Source organism: Mangifera indica, chromosome 3, assembly GCF_011075055.1.
Source record: "Mangifera indica cultivar Alphonso chromosome 3, CATAS_Mindica_2.1, whole genome shotgun sequence".
NCBI classification, from domain to species: Eukaryota; Viridiplantae; Streptophyta; class Magnoliopsida; order Sapindales; family Anacardiaceae; genus Mangifera; species Mangifera indica.
In genome coordinates, this window is record NC_058139.1 from 21,170,677 (window position 1) to 21,192,050 (window position 21,374).

At 31.1% G+C, this 21,374-nt stretch overlaps 3 protein-coding genes across 4 annotated transcripts; all 3 read left to right on the forward strand.

The window, feature by feature from the left end:
* The first annotated feature begins 1,894 nt into the window (after positions 1 to 1,894).
* On the forward strand, positions 1,895 to 5,233 carry LOC123211533. The gene is made up of 4 exons (XM_044630321.1): positions 1,895 to 2,593; positions 3,007 to 3,659; positions 3,911 to 4,101; positions 4,629 to 5,233. Exons 1-4 carry the CDS (start codon positions 2,056 to 2,058, stop codon positions 5,008 to 5,010), a joined length of 1,764 nt encoding a protein of 587 aa, XP_044486256.1. The 5' UTR covers positions 1,895 to 2,055; the 3' UTR covers positions 5,011 to 5,233.
* A 334-nt stretch (positions 5,234 to 5,567) lies between these two features.
* On the forward strand, positions 5,568 to 7,933 carry LOC123211534 (2-methyl-6-phytyl-1,4-hydroquinone methyltransferase, chloroplastic-like). Of its 2 annotated transcripts, none has more exons than XM_044630322.1 (3): positions 5,568 to 6,245; positions 6,427 to 6,733; positions 7,469 to 7,933. In XM_044630322.1, the coding sequence occupies exons 1-3, from the start codon at positions 5,722 to 5,724 to the stop codon at positions 7,625 to 7,627; spliced, it is 990 nt and encodes a 329-aa protein (XP_044486257.1). In that variant the 5' UTR covers positions 5,568 to 5,721; the 3' UTR covers positions 7,628 to 7,933. The 2 variants fall into 2 exon arrangements, with proteins under 2 accessions (XP_044486257.1, XP_044486258.1); XM_044630323.1 differs by having other exon boundaries at positions 7,472 to 7,933.
* Positions 7,934 to 15,223: 7,290 nt separating this feature from the next.
* Positions 15,224 to 16,948, forward strand: LOC123212154 (calmodulin-like protein 11). Its single transcript, XM_044631214.1, has 3 exons — positions 15,224 to 15,367; positions 15,465 to 15,703; positions 16,611 to 16,948. The coding sequence occupies exons 1-3, from the start codon at positions 15,292 to 15,294 to the stop codon at positions 16,746 to 16,748; spliced, it is 453 nt and encodes a 150-aa protein (XP_044487149.1). The 5' UTR covers positions 15,224 to 15,291; the 3' UTR covers positions 16,749 to 16,948.
* The last annotated feature ends 4,426 nt before the right edge of the window (positions 16,949 to 21,374 follow it).

Consider the following 21,374-nt stretch of genomic DNA (forward strand, 5'->3'; position numbering starts at 1 on the left):
ATCAAAATTTTGATGAGTAGTTTGAGCTTGACCAAGCTTGTTTAGGGCTCGTTTGAGTCAAACTTGAGCTTGAATGAACTCTGTTCGAGTCCAACCCTAAGAAAAAGTAAGAGGAGAAACAAAAATAGAACATGTGTGGAGGAATGAATTAAATTTGAACAAAATTACGAAAGGATGTTGAACTTTTGGTTTGTAATTGTGATTGTGTGAAGTGGGAGTTGGTCATAATTAAAAAAATATGAGTTTAATTTCGTTAATCTTAAATTTTAAAATTTAAAATTTTGTTACAATATTATTTAGTTTGAGTTTATCATGGTTAATAATGAAAAGTTTGATATTAAAACAGGTCAAAAGACGCTTTCGCACCCACAGATTTGTGAAATGATACATTTTCACCCGTTAATTTTGAAAAAATTAAATATCTTTCTATCAGATAACTCAATTAGCATATTCTGTTAGTTTAAAAATAAATTATAAAATTTCTCAGAAAAGTGATGATAAGAAAATGATAACAATAAAACTATGTGTACCCACTTTGGGTATACAAATGTGTACACATTTATATGTGTCATCATGTGATTGAATGATTTTGAATTAAGAATAAAACAATAACCAATCATATGATGACACATATGAGTGTGTATACATTTGTGTACCCAAAGTGGGTACACATAGTATTGCTCAAATGATAATGAGTCCACTATCTAAAATAATAAAAGAGTAATATTATGTGTATAAATAATATATAATTTTATGTATAATTAAGGGTTTAAGGTTTATTAATATATCACCATATGATTGAATAGTTTGAAATTAACGATAAAACAAGAGCAAAGGATTATTTTTCATCCAAGTTTTAGCTCAATCTCAATAATACACCCACAATAGATGAAAAATTCAAACACTTACCCATTTTTAAATTGTCGTTAAATTTTTCGTTAAATATAATGGTAAAATAGTTATTTAATAATAATATTAAAAATATATAATTTTATTTTAATTTTTTCTTTTAGGTTTTAAAAGTTAACATTTAAAGTCTATACCTAAACTTTGAGCCCCACCCCCCCAAAAAAAAAATTCCTAAGTTTTTTCTTGACTCCTCCTTCCGATCACTGGCCATTGATGTGACACATTGCTAAATGATGAGCATTGTCTTTAATGGATGACGTTGGACGACGCTTGTTGTCCTTGGATATATTCCTCCACCGTTGGTCCATCATTTGACAGAGAAAGTGACTGAATTTTAGGTTTGGTATCTTAGATGAGGAAAATGAATTTTTTAAAATTTAATAAAAGGGAAATGTTATTTTTCAAAATCAAGAAAAAAAATTAGATATAATTTTAATTATTTTAATATTACTGATAAAATAACGATCTTAACAAATTAAAACTTAGATAAATATTTGAGTTTTTCATCTATTATGGGTATATATTTTTTATTTTATCAAAACTTTGATGGAAAATTATCCTTCTTCTAATATAAAATAATATCCAATTATGTAGTAATATATTATTAATTATGTATAAAATTATACATATAAATTATATATATAATTTTGTTGATAATAAAACAAAAATAATTCTATAATGTTTGATATCAATTAGGCATTGTAGATACTCCTATAATGAGCCCTCGGTTCCGGCCAAACCTTCATTTCATTCGACCCAATTGACGCCTCTAAGCCCAATGGCTAAAAATCTCCAGCCAGCTCGCATTTACGGTTGACTTTAATAATACAAAGGCATTCACTTTTGCTCTCTTCTGGTCGAAACTTCGCATCTTTCACAATCCGACACGTGTCAGACAACCCATCACCCATCTGTCAGTCCACGTGAATGATCACCATAATCAAAGTTAAAGTGAAAAAAAAAAAAAAAGAAAACAGTTATGGGATCACACCTTTCCTTCACATCCACGAAATTAAACAGAATCAAAATCAAATCTAAATCAATCTTCAACTTCACGCGCTAACTTCAAAACAATATTTTTAAAATTAAATCCACCGCCTACGACACTCACATTACTCTCTTCACGTTCTTCTCTCTCAAACAACTATGGCTTCTCAACTCCTTCATTTTCCACGCGCTACCGCGCACCGGACCAACCACCAGTTACTTTTCACCACTACCTTGCTAACACGCCGCCAAATCGATCCTCGAAATGGACGAAACAGAGTGAGGATTAAGGCTTTGAATGGAGGAGATTCGTACTTGGACATGTGGAGGAAGGCCAAAGAGCGCGAGGGGAAGGACATTGAGTTTCTAAAGATCGCCGATACGTTGGCGGAGATTGATGGTTCTGATGGTGATGATAATGTTGGCGGAGAGGAACTCGATAAGAAGAATGAGGAGTTTCAGAAGCTTCTGGAAGTTTCAAAGGAGGAGCGTGACCGTATTCAGCGCATGCAGGTGATTGATCGTGCTGCTGCGGCCATCGCGGAGGCTCGCTCGCTCCTCGAGCAGAGAAAGGAGTCAGAGTCTTTAGTGAAGAGTGGGAGTGGTGATGCTAATTCTGTTGTGAAGAGCGAGAGTAGTGGAGCAAGTTCTGTGGTGAAGAATGAGAATGGTGGAGCTGTTGGGGTTCCTCAAGGAGGTAAAATTTATTTATTTATGTTTTCATGCTGTTTTTCTGTTTATATTATATTCTTAAAATGTGACGCTTCTTTGTGTTTTGAAATGATTGTCTGCTTTAGTCGTAAAAAACTTGGATCTTTGATAATGGAAATTATGGGATTGCTACTGTAGAGGAACTTCTTTTGACAGATAAAACACAATACTTTTTATATGAAATGTGTAGCGTGTAACATTTTAGAAGTTATATTTTATTGTAACTTATTTGTTTAATGTAACAAATGCACATTCCATGTTTCAAATGTAGTGTCTCAGAAATTCCGTTTTCTATTTCCTCATAATTTCTGTTGGTGCAAATTATATATCCTAACCTTATGATGTTATTAGGAATGTTCTGCTGAAATTCTTTATTTTTTGATTATTTGATTTTATTAGGAACGCAGAATGTTAGCATTTTTGTACCTCGGTCAGAAACTTCTGGAAATGGAACGCCAGGTCCAGATTTTTGGACCTGGAGGCCCCCTCAAGAGAATGATGGAAGTTTGGATGATGAATATGACTTGCAAATGGCTATGAAGTCTCCTGTCTATCCTTCTACTCACCCAGTGATGGAGAAAACACAATCCATGGATATTCTCCCAATTCCATTTGAGAGTAAACTTTCCGACACCAACCACATCGCACTTCCCCCGTTTCAGTCTTTAGTTGAGGTTCTGAAAGAAAATGTTTCTGAGGCGAGTCAAGCAGCGCCTTCCTTAGAAGAAGAACGCGAACTTGGTGCTCTGTTTTCAGCCCACGCAGCAGAAGCGGCAGATGCTCTTGACAAGGTTGATGAATTATTTACTCAGGGATATAATCCAGATGGTTCAAGGTGGTGGAAGGAGACTGGAATCGAGAAAAGACCTGATGGTGTGATCTGCCGGTGGACAATGACCAGGGGTGTTAGTGCCGATCAAGATGTTGAGTGGCAAGAGAAATTCTGGGAGGCGGCTGATGAGTTTGGTTACAAGGAACTTGGTTCAGAGAAGTCAGGACGTGATGCAACGGGTAATATCTGGAGTGAGTTTTGGAGGGAATCAATGAGGCTGGTAAGAAGGATTATTTAATGTAAACTGCAAAATATTAGGCTTACTTTGTAGCTTTAAGAAATCTATCAAATTACCTTATGCATTTACCAAAAGTGGCTCTTTATAAAAATGTCTCGTGTGAGTTTTTGCTTATTGAGTTAATGCATATACTAATGGAGAAAAGGGGAGAAGTTGTTATAATGCTTATGGATTTTTATGAATGCGTGACAAATGTATAAAAACAAACTAATCTGTTGTTTCTGTTCATGCAGGAGTGTGGCATTATGCATCTTGAGAAAACTGCAGATAAGTGGGGAAAGAATGGAAAAGGTGAAGAGTGGCAAGAGAAGTGGTGGGAACATTATGATGCCTCAGGTCAATCGGAAAAATGGGCCCACAAGTGGTGTAGCCTTGACCCTCACACACCCCTGGACATTGGTCATGCTCATGTTTGGCATGAAAGGTACGGAATCTTGTGTAGATAGGATTAAGAATTTTGCTCTTCTTCTTGTACCTGTTGGAATTAGTTATCATTACAATCTTAAAAAGTCCATCCTTTTTTGATTAATTGACACTAGGTAGATAAATATTTAACAAGTTGTGTGATGTTTGTTCATAGTTTTTTGGATTAGTTGGAACACTCAAGAAGGTTTTGACTGTTCAATCATCAGACATTTTTAGAATTCCTGTCTTTGATATGTCTGACTTGGAAATAAACATGTCTATTGGTCTTAATTAATCAGAGTCATCCAAGAATTTATTTCTCAATTACGACGTGCTGGTGAGAACTACAATATGATGACTGTAATTACTCTGTATGTACCTCTGTGCAGTCCTTTTTCTAATAATCTAGCAATGCTGACTAGGTTATGCAATAATGATACATAAATCTGCAGAAATTGGTATCATTTTTCAAGCTATGAGGGTTCTATGATGCAATTTTCTTTCTTTTTGTCCTGTGTTCATTCACATTTTTTTCATCTTTGGCAGGTGGGGTGAAAAATATGATGGACATGGTGGTAGCATTAAGTACACTGACAAATGGGCTGAGCGGTGGGAAGATGATGGCTGGGCGAAGTGGGGTGACAAATGGGATGAAAATTTTGATCCAAATGGTCATGGAGTCAAGCAGGGAGAGACATGGTGGCAAGGTAGGCATGGAGACCGCTGGAATCGTACTTGGGGTGAGCGTCACAATGGTTCCGGATGGGTTCACAAGTATGGAAAGAGCAGCAGCGGGGAGCACTGGGACACAAATCAGCAGCAAGAGACATGGTACGAGAGATTTCCACATTATGGCTTTTATCACTGCTTCGACAACTCAGTCCAGCTCCGGGAAGTTCGGAAGCCATCCGAGTTTGTTGAGCCATAATTTCTCATGTCTTCAGGTGGAAAGGAAATATAAAGGAAGTCATATGTAATAAAGAATCAATAGTTCCTTGCTAAGAAAATAGTATTACACATGAATAACAGGTTTTTTTTTTTTGTACTATTAGTGTTTTTCGCACTTTTTGGATTAACTTATGAACAGATTTCTTTATTCTCTCCTTTTTTATCAGTATAATGTAATGCGTTGTGCCCTTATAATTTTTCAAGCTCTAGTGCAGAAAATTCTTTTGCAAACTTGGCAGGTGGCGCCGTGCTCAAAACCCAAATTCAAAGCCTCCTTCAAGAACAAAGAACAGAAGGAAGAAGAGAACAAAAAGAAATGTGTTGGCACTTGATGCCCTTGACAGATAATTACAAATAGTTTGTGATATATTGAAGAATGGCGACTACGAGAAGTGTCCAGAGGCATCCCCACTGGGCCACCCTTAGTAGGTGCCCTGACCCCATCTTCTGAGTAGTCAGTTATTAGCAGAATACAACCACCATTTATTTACATGTGGTGCTTATTCTACCAAAGACTTGAAGCTCTTTAATCTTGTCCTTTTCTCTTCCTCCCACTGTTTATTTTCTTCCACTTTTTCTATCATATATTTGCTAATGAATTTCTTGAGTTTTCCCTTCTTGTATTGTCACAACCCATGCGATTTGCTTGCGAAAATTTGACTCTTTATTGTTTATTTTCTTTTGCCATTTCATGGCTTCAATTGCCCCAACTGGGTTAGGATTTGCGGGCTCAGATTTTCATGGTAGGTGCTTGTGCTTCCCAAAGATCAGGTTAGTGTCTTACAATAGGAAACAAAATGCTCTGATGTTTAGAACCAGATGCAGTATATCATCTTCAAGGCCTGCTTCTCAGCCGAGGTTCATACAACACAAGAAAGAGGCATTTTGGTTTTACAGGTTCTTATCTATAGTGTATGACCATATCATAAATCCTGGTCACTGGACTGAGGACATGAGAGATGAGGCGTTAGAGCCTGCTGATCTCTATGATAGGAATATGAGAGTGGTAGATGTTGGCGGCGGGACTGGATTTACAACTCTTGGTATAGTTAAGCATGTGGATGCCAAAAATGTTACAATTCTTGATCAGTCACCACATCAGCTTGCCAAGGCGAAAAAGAAGGAGCCCTTGAAGGAATGCACCATAATTGAAGGTGATGCAGAGGATCTCCCATTCCCGACTGATTACGCAGATCGCTATGTGTCAGCTGGAAGGTAATATTTATGTTTTAACTTGAAATTTATATAGGAATTTGATGGCTCCGATTTGTAAGTGGTAATATCAGTCATGAATGAAATAAGCTCTTTTGAGGCTTTTAACTCTAAACCATATTGTGATTTTCATATGTGAGTCTAATTCTTCATTCTTATCTGATAAATTGATATTGTTCTTCAGTATTGAGTACTGGCCAGACCCACAACGTGGCATCAAAGAAGCATACAGGGTACTAAAAATAGGAGGTAAAGCCTGTGTCATAGGTCCTGTGTATCCAACCTTTTGGTTGTCTCAATTCTTTGCAGATATGTGGATGCTCTTTCCAAAGGAGGAAGAGTATATTGAATGGTTTACGAAAGCTGGTTTCAAGGATGTTAAGCTGAAGAGGATTGGTCCAAAATGGTACCGTGGAGTCCGTCGGCATGGATTGATCATGGGTTGCTCTGTGACAGGTGTAAAGCCTTTATCAGGAGACTCCCCCCTACAGGTAACAACTTTGAGATTGAAACTTGAGACTTGTGTTGGTGCATTTGTAAGAAGGGCGATCTGTCATGGCTCATATATGCTGTTTCTGTCATGGTTTCTGAAGTTTATGAATCCTTGTGAGGAGCTGATAGTATTGCAATAGTCATAGTCATGCTGTTCGACCTTTTCTCGTGTTAAGATTTGCAGGCTGGAGTTTAGATTGTGCTGAGACAATTTAGCTTTTAGGGGCTTCGTATCCTTTAATGTTGACCACTGAAATGGAATTGCTTTTCTTTAGTCATTGCCATGTGTTATATGGAGAGTAATTGTACATTAACAATTTTTACTAATTTATTCATACAACTTGATGTGACAACACGTAATTAAGACATTGAGTGATTTTGAAGTGAGAAAAAAATTGCATCATCCAATCATGTATTATCACTTTAGTTTGTGTGAATAAATTCTTATCTAGACATTCAATTTATTCATAGCTAGAAATATAATGAATCTTGTACAAATTATAGCTTGACTTAATGTAAATTCATTGAGCAATGCTATGTACACCACACTTTGAGTATCTAGTTGGATACCCCATCATGTAATTCAGTATTATTTTATTATTTATTCAAAATCATCTAATTACTATATGATAATACATTATTTAAACACTTTATTGGGAATCAAAATTGGGTGTATATAGTTTTATTGAAATTCATTTCTTTTTCTTATTCGAGGTTTATGATGTGTCTTAAAGCAGCTTGGTCCTAAGGCAGAGGATGTAAAGAAGCCTGTGAATCCATTTGTGTTCCTCCTAAGGTTTCTTCTTGGGACCATTGCAGCAACCTACTTTGTACTGGTTCCCATCTACATGTGGATCAAAGATAAAATCGTCCCAAAGGGTCAACCTATATGAATCAAGAGGAGGATTCGAGGGTCTGCCTCAGATTATGGTTAATTTGTCATTCGATTTCCTTTTGAAGCCAGCCTGATGAGACATGCTGTTCTATTTCTTTGGCTGAAGTAGCAACGCTGCAAAGCTCAGCTGTTATGGCTGCAACTGACAGTGTTCGTGAGGTAAAATGTAACAGTATGTTCCTACTGTTAGCAACTCGGTTTATAACTACAGCTTTATTGCATGTATAAATTTAGCTACTTTCTTTTCACTGTTTCATAAAACAAAATCAGCAAGAACTAAGAATCCAAAATTTGGTTAACTTCATATCATTTCTTTATTTTCCACATTAGGGGTGAATTCAAACTGAATCAAGCCTAAGTAAGAGTCAGTTTCAGCTTAACTTAAATTTATAATGATTAGTTTGAGATTGAGTTTAGTTTGCTCGATTAGTGATATGTTTATTATAAAAGTCATTGAGAAATTGTCGAAGAAGAAGAATCACTAAAAATAAGATAAAAAATCATAAGAGAAGAAGAATTTGTCAATGACTTCTAGCAACTTGATTGAGTCAAGTTAGCTCAACTTGACTCGATCTTGAATTGAGACTATCCTTATTTGAGCTCAGATAATTCAAACTGAATGTAGAGCTGAACTTAAGCCAACTTTGATTGTGTTTACCCCTATTCTACACCAATTAAACAAAACAAATTATCTGCCTTAAACCCATATTACATTCATAAGACTGAAAAAAAGGGAGGTGTTACAGGTGGAACTAGGGATGAATTCAATTCGAATCAAGACTGATGAATTGATGTTTGAACTAATTCGAAAATAATTTAATTTTAAATTGATTTAAATTTGAATATTCGAATTTACTTGAACTAACATAAACAAGCTTAATCTTTGATTTGAACTTATCTAATTTGATTTAAGTTGGAGTAAGTTCAAATCAAATCCAGTGTTTGATGGAGGAGCATTGTAAAGTCACAGTGAAAATGCGTCATAATGGATCACAAAAACAAGAAAGAGGGAGAAGTCCAATAAAGAAAGGAATGAAATTGGGTTTTGTGAAGTGATTGGATTAAAGAAATAAATGGGAATGTCAGGCTCAGTCAAGATATTGGGCTGGTGATAGGCTTTAAACGACTGGCCCATAGTTAGGCCCAACCTCGTAGGGCACTTTTTAAAAATTGAAATTTTTACCGTAATACAAATTTACCATATTTTTTAGATGTTCAATATTTAACCACAATAAAAACATAATACCTAAACTATCATTACCGTCAATCTTGGGTAAGTGTAGGCTGGGCAAATGCCAACCCTTGGTAATGTCGTTCATCAATTTATTCTTTTACAGATATACAATTTATAATTTGAGTTTATTTTTGATTTTTTTAATCAAAAACTCTTTATTATCATTCACCAAACTTTAGACACAATCAACACTTTAAAATTTGAGTTCATTCTTGATATCTTTACGTGAAAAAAAAAATATATATTTGTAGGATATGACAAAAATGTTGGAGTTTTTGTATGATTAAATGGTAGTTTTACAAATATAAAAAGTATAGTAAATATGTATAAGCGGCTCCAAAAAGGGGCAAAAATTTGAGTTTCCCTTGTGTATCACCGACTCTCCTTTTTTTTTTTTAATATTATCAAGAATCAAACATGTCGAAAAGATCTTTGACAATTTCAAGAGAAATCTAAAGAAATTTCAAAAACCCACATGAAATTTATTAATTAAAAAAGAAAAAAAAATATGGCTGACAGTCAACATGTCCATGGCTTCTCACAGTAACAAGTCGTTCCTTCAAAAATTCCAGTCAAATTTTCGTAGTCTTCAGTTGCTGTTACGTGCTGACGGTGACCAGAAGGAAAATCTCTGACCAATCAAGACTAAATTGTGTCTTCATTTCCATCCATGCTTGTTGAATATATGAGACCAGATAAAGCGTAGCCTGTGGTCTGAAATACTTCTGTGACAAGACTTATCTTTTGGTCAAATTTACGAACAACTCCTAAGAGGAGGCAAGTTTTCGTAGGGGCACATGCATCTATTTACACACAAATCATCTAGCATGTATATAGAAGTCCTTTACATGTAAACATGTCAAGGGGCTCGGCAAGCTCTCTTGTTTTTGGCACAACCCACAGGTCTCGGTATGCATTGTAACAACCTATGAGCTATGAAGTTCAGCCCGGTTTGACATGATACGTTACACAATTTATTAAATAATTTATTAATTGTTTTAAAAATATTAATATTACATAAAAAATCCAAATAATTTAGATGAAAAATCCAAAAGTATTCATTAATGTTATAAAAAATTAAAAAGTAATAATAAATTTATTATTAATTTTATGGGAAAACCAAAAGGTAATATGAAGAGTTTAAATTTATTAATTATTTATTATTATTCTTATAGGTAAAACTAAAAATTAGTATGGAAAATCTAAGAGACATAACAAAAAATAATAAGATATATAATTAAGAGGTTTGTCTGTTAAGAGCCTGACACGGTATGACCCGTTTTAACATGGGTTATGTCGTGGGTTTATATATTTTTACGAGTTTGTTTGAACAGGCTTTGGGTTTGGCATGACCCACAAGCTTGATGGGTTATGTTGAAACTAACCCAACATGACCCATTGGTATAGTGGGTTGCATTGAAATCAATTCAATACAATTCGCTATCATGTCTACTTACACATATAAGTAGTGAGAAGAGCTTCTCAGTATATGTAATTTAACTTCTCATTATCTAATATTTTATCTTATTTTCATAGAATTAAAATAAGAATAAATTTTCAATAGGCACTTATATGTGATCATAGTTCTTTGTTCTATAACTATAAACAATTGTAATGAGATAAAAGAGATTTGGAATAATTCTATTGTAATCACAATACTCTATCAAACTTCTTCTCAGAATCATTAATAACATAATCATAGATTTAGACTAGAGTTCTGTTTAGCATACAAAACTATATTAAAAATATGTTGTCTATATCACCCATTTATAATAGGCCAAAATACTTATTTTCATTAAAGGTTTAGTGTATTTTTAAACTTTCATTTATAAAATTTCAAAAACCTAAATAACTATTAATAAGTAATTAAAGTTAACAAAATTTGTTAGTTCTTAACAAGTAATATTAAAATAAATAAAAAAATCATTTTCTCTTATTGATTTGGGAAACTAATAATTTTTTTCTAAAATTAAGTTTTAAAAAGTTGTATTCCCTTATAGGGTTTCAATTTTTTGACAAAACCTCTCCTTTTTCGACATTTGGCACCCTCCAGCCTTCTCTCTCCCTTTTTTTGGACTCATCTTTGTCACAGAATACGAGTCTTCATCTGGATGAATCGTGCCAAGAGAGACGAGTTTCAAGTTACCAAAGAGGAAGGGGCATTACTAGGAGGCATATAGAGCACCGAAGAAGCTGACCCTTTACTGAAAAATTTCCCTAAAAAATTGAAAGGGAGGAGTGGTAATACAATTTTTTAAAATTTAATTCTAGGGAAAATTGTTAATTTTTGGGTTTTAGGAGAGAAAATGAGATAAACTTTTATTTTTTTTTTTACTTTAATAATCTATAAATGGGTATTTGGATTTTTAAAATTTTACAGATAAGAATTTGAGAATATACTAAACCTTGAGTGGGAATAAGTCTTTTGGCCTTTATAATACATCAACACTCTCCCTAGCATTACTCATCACTTTATATAGCGTTTGCGCAAGACCAAGTGTTATGTACTTCTATTTGGGATACTAATTCTCGTGTAAACACCTTATTGAATACCAAGTCCGTACCCACTCCCAATTCCTAAATTATATTAACATGTTAAATGAATAAAACATAAAAATATGGCCAAACGATGATTTCCCACCAAGGTTTTAATCTGATTTTAAAAATATATTAATAACAGTTTAAAAACTCAAATTTCTTTCATAAACTAACTTCTCTTAAAATTGTCTATTAAAGACAAGAGTAAAATTGTCATTTTATTACTAAACTCTAAAACCTTAAAAATCTAATTATTTTCCCTTATAGTTTGAAAAACTAATAATTTTTTCCCTAATATTAAGTTATATAAAAATTACCATTTTCCCCCTAGGTTGAAAATCGTTTTCAGCTAAGTAATCCAGCAAATGAATAGTGGCGAGAATGACTGTAGGACGACGAAATGTTGTTTGTCATCTTTAGATCGACGAGGAAGCATCATCAATCTAGATAATGCTTCTCGATGACAAAAGGTCAACTAGATAGATGACGTTTCGTCGTCCAGATGTTATCTTGCTGTCATTCTAACCATCGTCCGTTCATCGGATTATTTGGCTAGAAACGATTTTCAAACCCTATAGAGAAATGGTAACTTTTTAAAACTTAATCTTAGGCTGAAATTGTTAATTTTTTAAACTATAAGGATAAAATGATATAGATTTTTAGGATTTTATAGTAAAATGATGATTTTATCTTTATTTTTAATAAAAAATTTTAACAGAGGTTAGTTTATAAGTGTATATTTGAGTTTTTTAATTATTATAAGTGTGTTTTTTAAATTGGATTAAAATTTGAGTGGGAAGTAGTCCTTTGGCCTAAAAAAATTCCAAATCTTAGGCAACGAATCGTACATATTAATTACTGGATGAGGAAAGCAGAAATGCAGAGTTGACTGCCTTACCAAGTATTAGAAGTTAGTTTTTAGTAGTCCCAGAAGGGGAAAAGATAACTTTTTAAAACTTAATCTTAAAGTATAATTATTAGTTTTTTAAATTATAGAAAAAAAATAATATAGATTTTTAGGATTTAGTGATAAAATGATGATTTTACCCTTATTTCTAATAAATTTTTTTAATAAAAGTTAGTCTATAGGGAGATATTTAAGTTTTTAAACTGTTATGGGTATGCTTAAAGATTAAACTAAAACTTAGGGTGGCGAAGGAAAATAACCCTCTGGCCTAAAAGAATTCCAAATGTTAGGCAACGAATCCTCCGTATTAATTAGTGGATGAGGAAAGCAGAAATGTAGAGCTGACTGCCTTACCAAATATCATAAGTTAGTAAAGGAGGGGAAATATAACTTTTTAAAACTTTATCTTAGAGTGTAATTATTAATTTATTAAATTATAAAAAGAAAATAATATAGATTTTTAGAATTTAGTGATAAAATAATGATTTTACTTTTATTTTTAATAAAAACTTTTAATAAAAGTTAGTCTATAAATAGATATTTAAGTTTTTAAACTGTTATAGGTATGTTGTGATTAGACTAAAACTTGGGGTGGCGGAGGAAAATGACCCTTTGGACTGAAAGAATTCCAAATGTTAGGCAACGAACCCTCCGTATTAATTACTGGACGGGGAAAGCAGAAATGCAGAGCTGACCGCCTTAGCAAATAAAACCGCGTAGTCAGCCAAGCGCATTAATTCCTGTCTACATTACATTTATGAATCAGCTTTCTCACTTAGTTTCATTTTTCATTCATAAATTTTTTTATTATGGAGACCGACCAGCTCAACAAAGTAAAACGTTGGATCCAGTGATGTAATCAGGGGCACTCCTCTCCCATACAAGGAGGCCTTTCCTTTAGTTTCAGTAGGGAAAAATAAGAATTTTTTGTTGATCCTATAGTTATTAAATCAGAGTAGTTAATAATTTTTACGAATTCATGTTTGTAAAAATATGAGTTGTCTCCATCGACGAGCACTCTCAGGAGAGTTTTCGGAAGGAGACCATACTGGAGAGGAAGAGACATCGCTTGGAGGTCATCAGAAAGGAAGAAACGGCGTCAGAAAATTGAATCTGAAAAATTGAAAACCCTATAGGGGAAAATACTGTTTTTTAAAACTTAGGTCGGAAAAAATTATTAGTTTCTAGAGTTTAAGGAGAAAAAATTAAATCAAATTTAAGTTTATTTTTTATAATACATATAAAATAATGATTTTACCCTTGAAACCGTTAGTTTTAACCGTTTACGGATAGGTACATAAAATTTTCAAAATTAACAGAGAAAATATTGGGAAAACAACACATCTTGGGTGGAAAATAGTCCTTTGGCCTTTTGTAATTTCTCTTCATGAACTTGATGTTAAGAAAATTGCTAGTAATAATAATGTAATATGTGAGCTCGCTCGTGCAAGGGACGCAGCGTGCTTCCTGGGTTTGAAAATTTAGAAACAGACTACACATTCCCCTGTACTCCGCATACCCATTTGGTCTTTCTTTCTCAATGCTGTGTCTCCCAAGCTTACAAGCCTTACAGCTGTCTTTCATTTATATTAAAAGATTTCATTAGCAATAAATAAAAATATGTATATAAATAATAAACATAATTTTATATACAAATAATAACATATTATCATATGAATAAATATTATTTTATTTTTAATTTTAAATTGTTCAATCATATAATGACATGTTATTATTTGTGTGTAAAATTACGTATATTATTTGTATATATAACACTACTCATTTATGCATGGGTTGTAAATTAATGTAAAATAAAAATTTTAAAGAAATACCCTTAAGAAGTAGCTTGAGTTCAAGTCTTCTTTAACGATATATTATGAGTAAACTCTTGAAATGTTTGGTTTTATATGACAGTTTTACTTTGATGGAGTTCCTCTCTCGTTGTAAAAAAAAAAAAAAAATTATAAGATTATATACCATTTAAGTGTCTAATTAATACTCAAAATTGAATTTCCATAATTTATGGATGTTGCTTGCAAAAAAAGTCCATTATAAGGAGAGGAAGGGTTCAATATGACTCTTTCTTTGCTAGAAAGCCATTAGAATAACACCCAACTCTAGTCATAAGCTGCATTTGCCTCTTATTATTTTACTTATTTCTTTACTTTTTATACCAGAGATATTTATAAATGGTGATAACAATAATTGAAGTTGAAGGTGTCTAATAATCACATTTATCCTAATTTTGTTTTTTATCGAACAGATTGAATTTTCAATATTTTTATCAAAAACGTTAAACTTTTAGACTTTTTATAAGAAGGTAAGGGTGGATTTTTGTTGAGTTGAACTTGAGCTTAGATCAACTCAAATTCAATTCGATTTGAAAAAATCAAACTCAATGAGCTCTTCCCAAATCAATTCGATCTAAGGGTAGTCGAGCTTAAGTTTGATTATAGTACTAAGTGAAGCTTGATTGGACATTGTAGTTGAGTTAAAAAATTAACTAAAATAATATTATTTGATGTGTATTAATTAAAATAATGTTGTTATAGTTCACTCGAATTGAATTTTTAGATTCGCAAGCTGAAAACCCTTTAAACTTTAATTTGAGTTTGAGCTTGATAATACAAAATTCTTAGATTCGAGCATAAATTTATCAAAGTTGAGCTCAATTCGAATTTATATCAAATTTTTTGTATTTTTTATAAAAGATATTAAATAAATATAATTAAAAATTATTTGTTTTGTTTGGTGAAACAAGCTGATTAGTTTATTATATTTAAAATAGTGAAAGTTTACCCTAAAGAAAAAAATCAAATTTTGATTAATTTAATATGAAAATTTGATTTGTCAAAAAAATAAAAACCCAATTCCTCTATAAATATATTTGTATTTACCAGATTGGAGTTGTACATAAACCCGGCTCAGCTTGAGCTAATCCTTCTCTTTCTCTCTCGCTCTGTTTCTTTCTCTCTCTCGCAGTATGGCAAATGCACTGACTGATGAACAGATTGTTGAGTTTAAAGAAGCCTTTTGTCTCTTCGATAAAGATGGGGACGGTGAGTTCTTAATTATTATATCTGTCAATGTTTTTGATCTGGTATGTGTTCATCATCATGATGTATTTTGTTTGATATATATGATTTGAACGTGAAGGTTGTATCACTGTTGAAGAATTGGCGACTGTGATTCGATCTCTGGATCAAAATCCAACAGAAGATGAACTGCAGGACATGATCGACGAAGTGGACGCTGATGGAAATGGGACGATTGAGTTTGCAGAGTTTTTGAGCTTAATGGCCAAAAAAATGAAGGAAACTGACGCAGAGGAGGAGCTTAAAGAAGCTTTTAAAGTATTTGATAAAGATCAAAATGGATACATATCAGCTAATGAGGTATTTTTCTAATTTATCTTGTTTTTCCTTCACAAAATTCAAGTTTGATCCTAAAACTTCTATAATAATGTAGTTTAAAGGGTTGTCTTGGGTACGAACAGAACTTGAGTTGAGTTGAAACTCAGAACATGGATTCCTAATTAGGGAGATAAGAACAGAGTCCTGTTCAAATATTTTCTAGTTTGAGTTTAATCAAATAAAAAATTAGACGGTTTGAATTTGTCAACCCAAAGCTAACATTATATTGAGTTTGGTTGGTCTTTAAGTTTTGTAGTGTGAACATTAGTTTGAGTTCATGACTTAAATTCAAGTTACAAATCTCTCGAATTCATAATTCATAGATAAAAAAATATTTTTTTTAAATTAGTTTTTTCAAAGTTTTATAAATGTGATAGAAGTTCGAATCTAAATCTTTAATCTAAAAGTTTTGATACTCTATTAGTTTTATTAATCTTTAGGTTTTTTGATAAAAAAATATTGTTTTATTTAATAATGAGTAAAATAATATCGTTTTGATAAATATATAATATGATTCAAATCGAACCGTAAATTAAGCTTAAATTGAATTGAGCCATGAGTTAGATTGAATCAAACGTTAACTTAAGTTTGGTTCAATTTCAGAAATGAGTCTCCCTTTTTTACTTTAAGTTGATTTGAGTTTAATTTAAATGGATTTGAATCAAGTATAATTGAATTAAACCAATATTTGAGACTGAATCAGCTCAATTTGGGTGCGGCCTTTTCCCAAATTGGAATTGGAAGTGGTTTAAAGTGAATATTTTTCTGGGTATTTTGAATAAAGAAGAATAAATCTTTGAATGGAAATAAGAATTAAATTTCTGAAAATGGCTGTACGTATATCCGTACTCATGCATGAACGTAACTATTCTCTCTGGTTTCTGTGTAGCTGAGGCACGTCATGATCAATCTAGGTGAAAAGTTGACGGACGAAGAAGTAGATCAGATGATCAAGGAGGCGGATTTGGACGGTGATGGCCAAGTTAATTACGAAGAATTCGTCAAGATGATGATGACCGCTGGATAAGGCCTTTTAGTCAGTCTGATTGACGGACCACCATAACATTCAATATTAATTGGTTCACCCAAGAAATTAATAAGCCAAGCACCTGTGTTATTATTTTTATTATTATTTCTAAATTGTTTTACTTCATTTCTAGGTGGACATTTCTAATATCATTGTGTTATTTAATTGGAATTAGAAGTTAAAATATTTCATTTTTGTTACATATGTTTAATTTTTAATCATATGATTGAATATTAATTTATCTTTAATTTAAAATTAATTAATTATATAATAATATGTTACCAATATTATCTAATTCAGTATTTATTTTAGTGTTAAAAATATAATATATTAAGTTTTGAATATCGACAAGACTCATTAATTTACTATATTTATCACAAGTGGATTAGAATATTTAACTTATGACATATGAAAAATTTATGGTATAAAATAAAATAATTATTTATAAGATTTCTCGTCATCAATTAATATATACAATTTAAAATATTAAATAAAATAAACTATAATAGTGATGCTGAGGAACAAATAATTAATCTTAATATCCACTATGGTATGAGAAATAATAAGTGCAAAGAAAATTTCAATACAAAAGATTTTTGACATGATGAGGTTTAATAGTCGAAAACTTACGTTCACAATAAGTTTTTAATCGATGTTTATACGATAAAATATGTTCAGAGAATGATTCAATTATTGGACAGAAACCCTAAGTATGATATATAAAATCAATGTTTATACAATAAAATATGTCCAGAGAATGATTTAATTATTGGACAAGAGCCTTAAGTATGATATATAAACTTAAGACGAATAATATCACCCATTTTACGTGTATGTATCTATGTCTAATTACTTTTTTACCCCTCCTCTTATACATATGATGACAAGAAACGTTACGATTAAACAATCAAATTTAAATATTCTTAATTTAAAATGGCTTTTAAGATTATTCGTATAAGTAAAATGAAACAGAAAAATTATCGAAACGTTTGATTGAAAACAATAATTTTTTTTTTTAAGTAACAATAGTTTTCCTTTACAAGGATAAGAAAGAGAAGGAGAATAATAATTAATATATAATTTCAAAAAGACCAACTCAAAGTTGTCGTGTCGATGTGGAATTTCTCCAACTTTTGGGTCCAATTTAAGACTTTGACTTAGAGAAATGGTCGGTAAGGAAGATTCAATTGGCAAAAACATAAGACTTTATTATAAATGTATGACCATATAGAATTTCGTTTCACACACAAAGAAATAACCTCGCTCTTTTTGCATGAAAGACCAACTCCTTCTCTCCCAATGAAATTCTCTTAAGAAACTGACTTTTTATAGAAGCGATAACCCGTGGTTCAAGTTATGATAAACATCTCTCATAATTCTATAATCGATTGTATGATAGTTTCCTATTTACAAAATAATTTTCAAAGAAGTGATCATTTATAGAAACTACTATCAGTGTATCATGCTAGGATATACATCATTTATAATTGATTATTTAGTGTTCATTTCATATCATCTACCCATGATAAAAAACAATAATTTCTATCTTATTAACTCATAGTGTCAGTTTCTTCTTCCTAGTAACTGCTTCAAATAGTAAATGAGAAAACTGTTATGAATATTGATGGTCTGTAATAACTCTCATGTCTTAATGGTTTGTAACTCCCATATTGTAACTCATCCATAAAAGCTTTAGTTTTTCATCATTTATGATAAGATGTATTTAAGTTATCTTCAAAGTCCCTAGGTGAATGATTTTTAAAAAGGCACACATACACCATATACTGTAAGATAAGATCACCTATAAGCCATAACATTCAAAGATTTCAGTGGTTCATTCTACAACAAATCATCAAACAATGACGAGAGGTTAGTAGATTTTATATTCTGCTAAATTTATTCTCGTTGTTATCTTGCATATTTATGTTTATGCATAGATAAAAACACGTATTTATCTCTTTCATTTGGTATTATAGCCTTCTATGGGCTCTGTCTTGCTTTATTGTTGAATTATCATGAATTTTATGTTTACTTTGAATTTGTTGTTGAGAGAAAAAATTTATTTTTGGCATTTTCTCCTTAAAATTATTGTTTATATAAATTTTACATAAAAAACTAAGAATTTTGATATATAGAGTATCATAGAAATACATATTTCTCTCTTTTACATAATTGTTATCTTATCTTCTAAATGTAACCGATTAATATCTAAATTGGAATTTCGAATGTAATCCATAGGATTGTAACCACTCTTATATCCTTTAAACCAAAAAAAATTATTGAGGGTGGCATGAATGAGTAGAAATTAGAGAGAAAAACATAAGAAATTAGATATATGATATTTAGAAATAAATAAAACTTCGTCACAAAAGATTCTTATAAAATTCAACAATTTTCTCTCAGACTTTTGTTCGAAATTGAGTCTTTTTAAAATATTTCTTTAAAAATTTCTCTATAAATTTTCTGTTAAACTATTTTATTTGAGTCATTAATATCATAACTATTAATATAAACTCTTAAACAACAAATTGACTCGTATTAAAAAACCACTTTGTATCTAACTTTTTTTTTCTTTGCATTTACTTTGAATAATTATAATGTGTATCATGATTCATCATTTAATAATCAATATTATTATTGTAACATATCTTATATAAGATTTTAGATTTGAATGTGACCACATGGAAATAACTTGATGAATAGTTTGATTTGACATAAATTTATGCACTGAAAATCACGGAGATGATTAGGAGAACTGTAAAATGAAGGTAGACAGTGCTGTTTCTTAATTTAAGCCAATTGTGGTAATATTCCCACCTATTCCAAATTAGGTTTAATAAATTTAGCGAACAAGTCAAAATGCTTTATGACAACCGTGTCTAACTTATAAGATAATTTAAGGAAAAAAAAAAAGGATATTGGTTAAAATCGCCAATAATTTTTTCGTTTAAACATTTTTAAGTAAACGTATAACAGTTTTACTTTTATAAATAAATTTAATTTTAATTCTAATAATATCCTCTCGCCTAATTACGTCACTTTCGGTTATTTACGTTACTTTCGGTTAATTATGTTAAATTTAATGAAATTTTTTTCAAAGATTTTATAAATTCTGATTCGAAGATTCAGTGAGTCATATTTTAAGGATTCAAAACATATTTAAAAATTGATAAATTTTTATTGAAATACAGATGAAAATGAAAAGATTAGCATAAGCAAGGAAAATGGTGAGTGCGAGCAGATGGTGTGTAGAGTGCATAGAATACGTAAATGGTGCATAGGGTGAGAAACGGGTGCATAATGTGTGTAAAGTACATAAAAGGTGCGTAGAGTGCATAAAATGCATAAATGGTGTGTAAAAATTATATATAATATATAAATATAAAAAAAAATAAAACAAAGGGTGCATAAGGGTGCGCGCACTTTTGCACCGTATGTAGCCCCATATTTATATATATTATAATATTTAATATAATATATAAATAATAATTATGTATATATATAGGGGGTGTGTGAGTTGCGAAAGTGATCGCACCCTTACGCACCCTCTGTTTTTTTGTTATATATATATTATATATAATTCTTACGCACCCTTTACACATTTTACGCATCCTACTTACTCTTTACGTACTTTACGCACCCTTTACATACTTTACAAACCCTACGCACTACCTATTGCATTCACCATTTTCCTTGCTTGTGCTAATCTTTTCGTTCCTATTTGCATTTCAACAAAAATTTATCAGTTTTCAAATATGTTTTGAATCCTTAAAACATGACTCACTGAATCTTCAAATTAGAACTTATCAAATCTTAAAAAAAAATTACGTCAAATTCAACGTAATTAACTGAGAGTGACATAAATAATTGAAAGTGACGTAATTAACCAAAAGGATATTCTTGAAACTAAAATTAAATTTACTTATAAAAGTAAAATCACTATACGTTTACTTAAAAGGGTTTAGACAGAAAAATTATTGTCGATTTTAACTAATATCCCTAAAAAAATTTATATTAATATAAAAATGTAGATTTAAGTTTTTTTAGAAGATATATTAAAATTAAAATTTTAATTTATCTGATTGATTATTAAATCTAAAGTTTATTCTATTTAGTATGATTAGTTTGTTTTTATTTATTTTTGCCTTATATATTGTCCCAATTAAGAATAAAATTATATTATATAAATAATTTAATTATTTAATTTTTTATTATTTTAAAATTATATAATTACCATTTCTATAAATAAGTTAATAAAATTCCTATATGGTAAAGTATTAGTAACCGAGTAAACTGAGGCCACTGCTTGCCTTTGGAATTCAAAGTCAAGCACATTATCCTAAGAGATAAAAAGTTGGATTCCAAACCATATATTCATTGAATCATGGAGTTACATGTTCATTGAATTATGGAGTAATGGAACAAGAAATAATGTCATAGTCCTATCTAGAAAAATGCAATATCTTTATACTCTTCAGGTGTGGTTTGTGACAAGAAATTAAAGATTATTTTGATAATTTATATTTTATTATTTATATTATTTTATTTAATTTATAGGTGATAAAAAATTTTAGTAATATTTTATTAATTATATTAAAGATTTTATTTAATTACTAATATTTTATT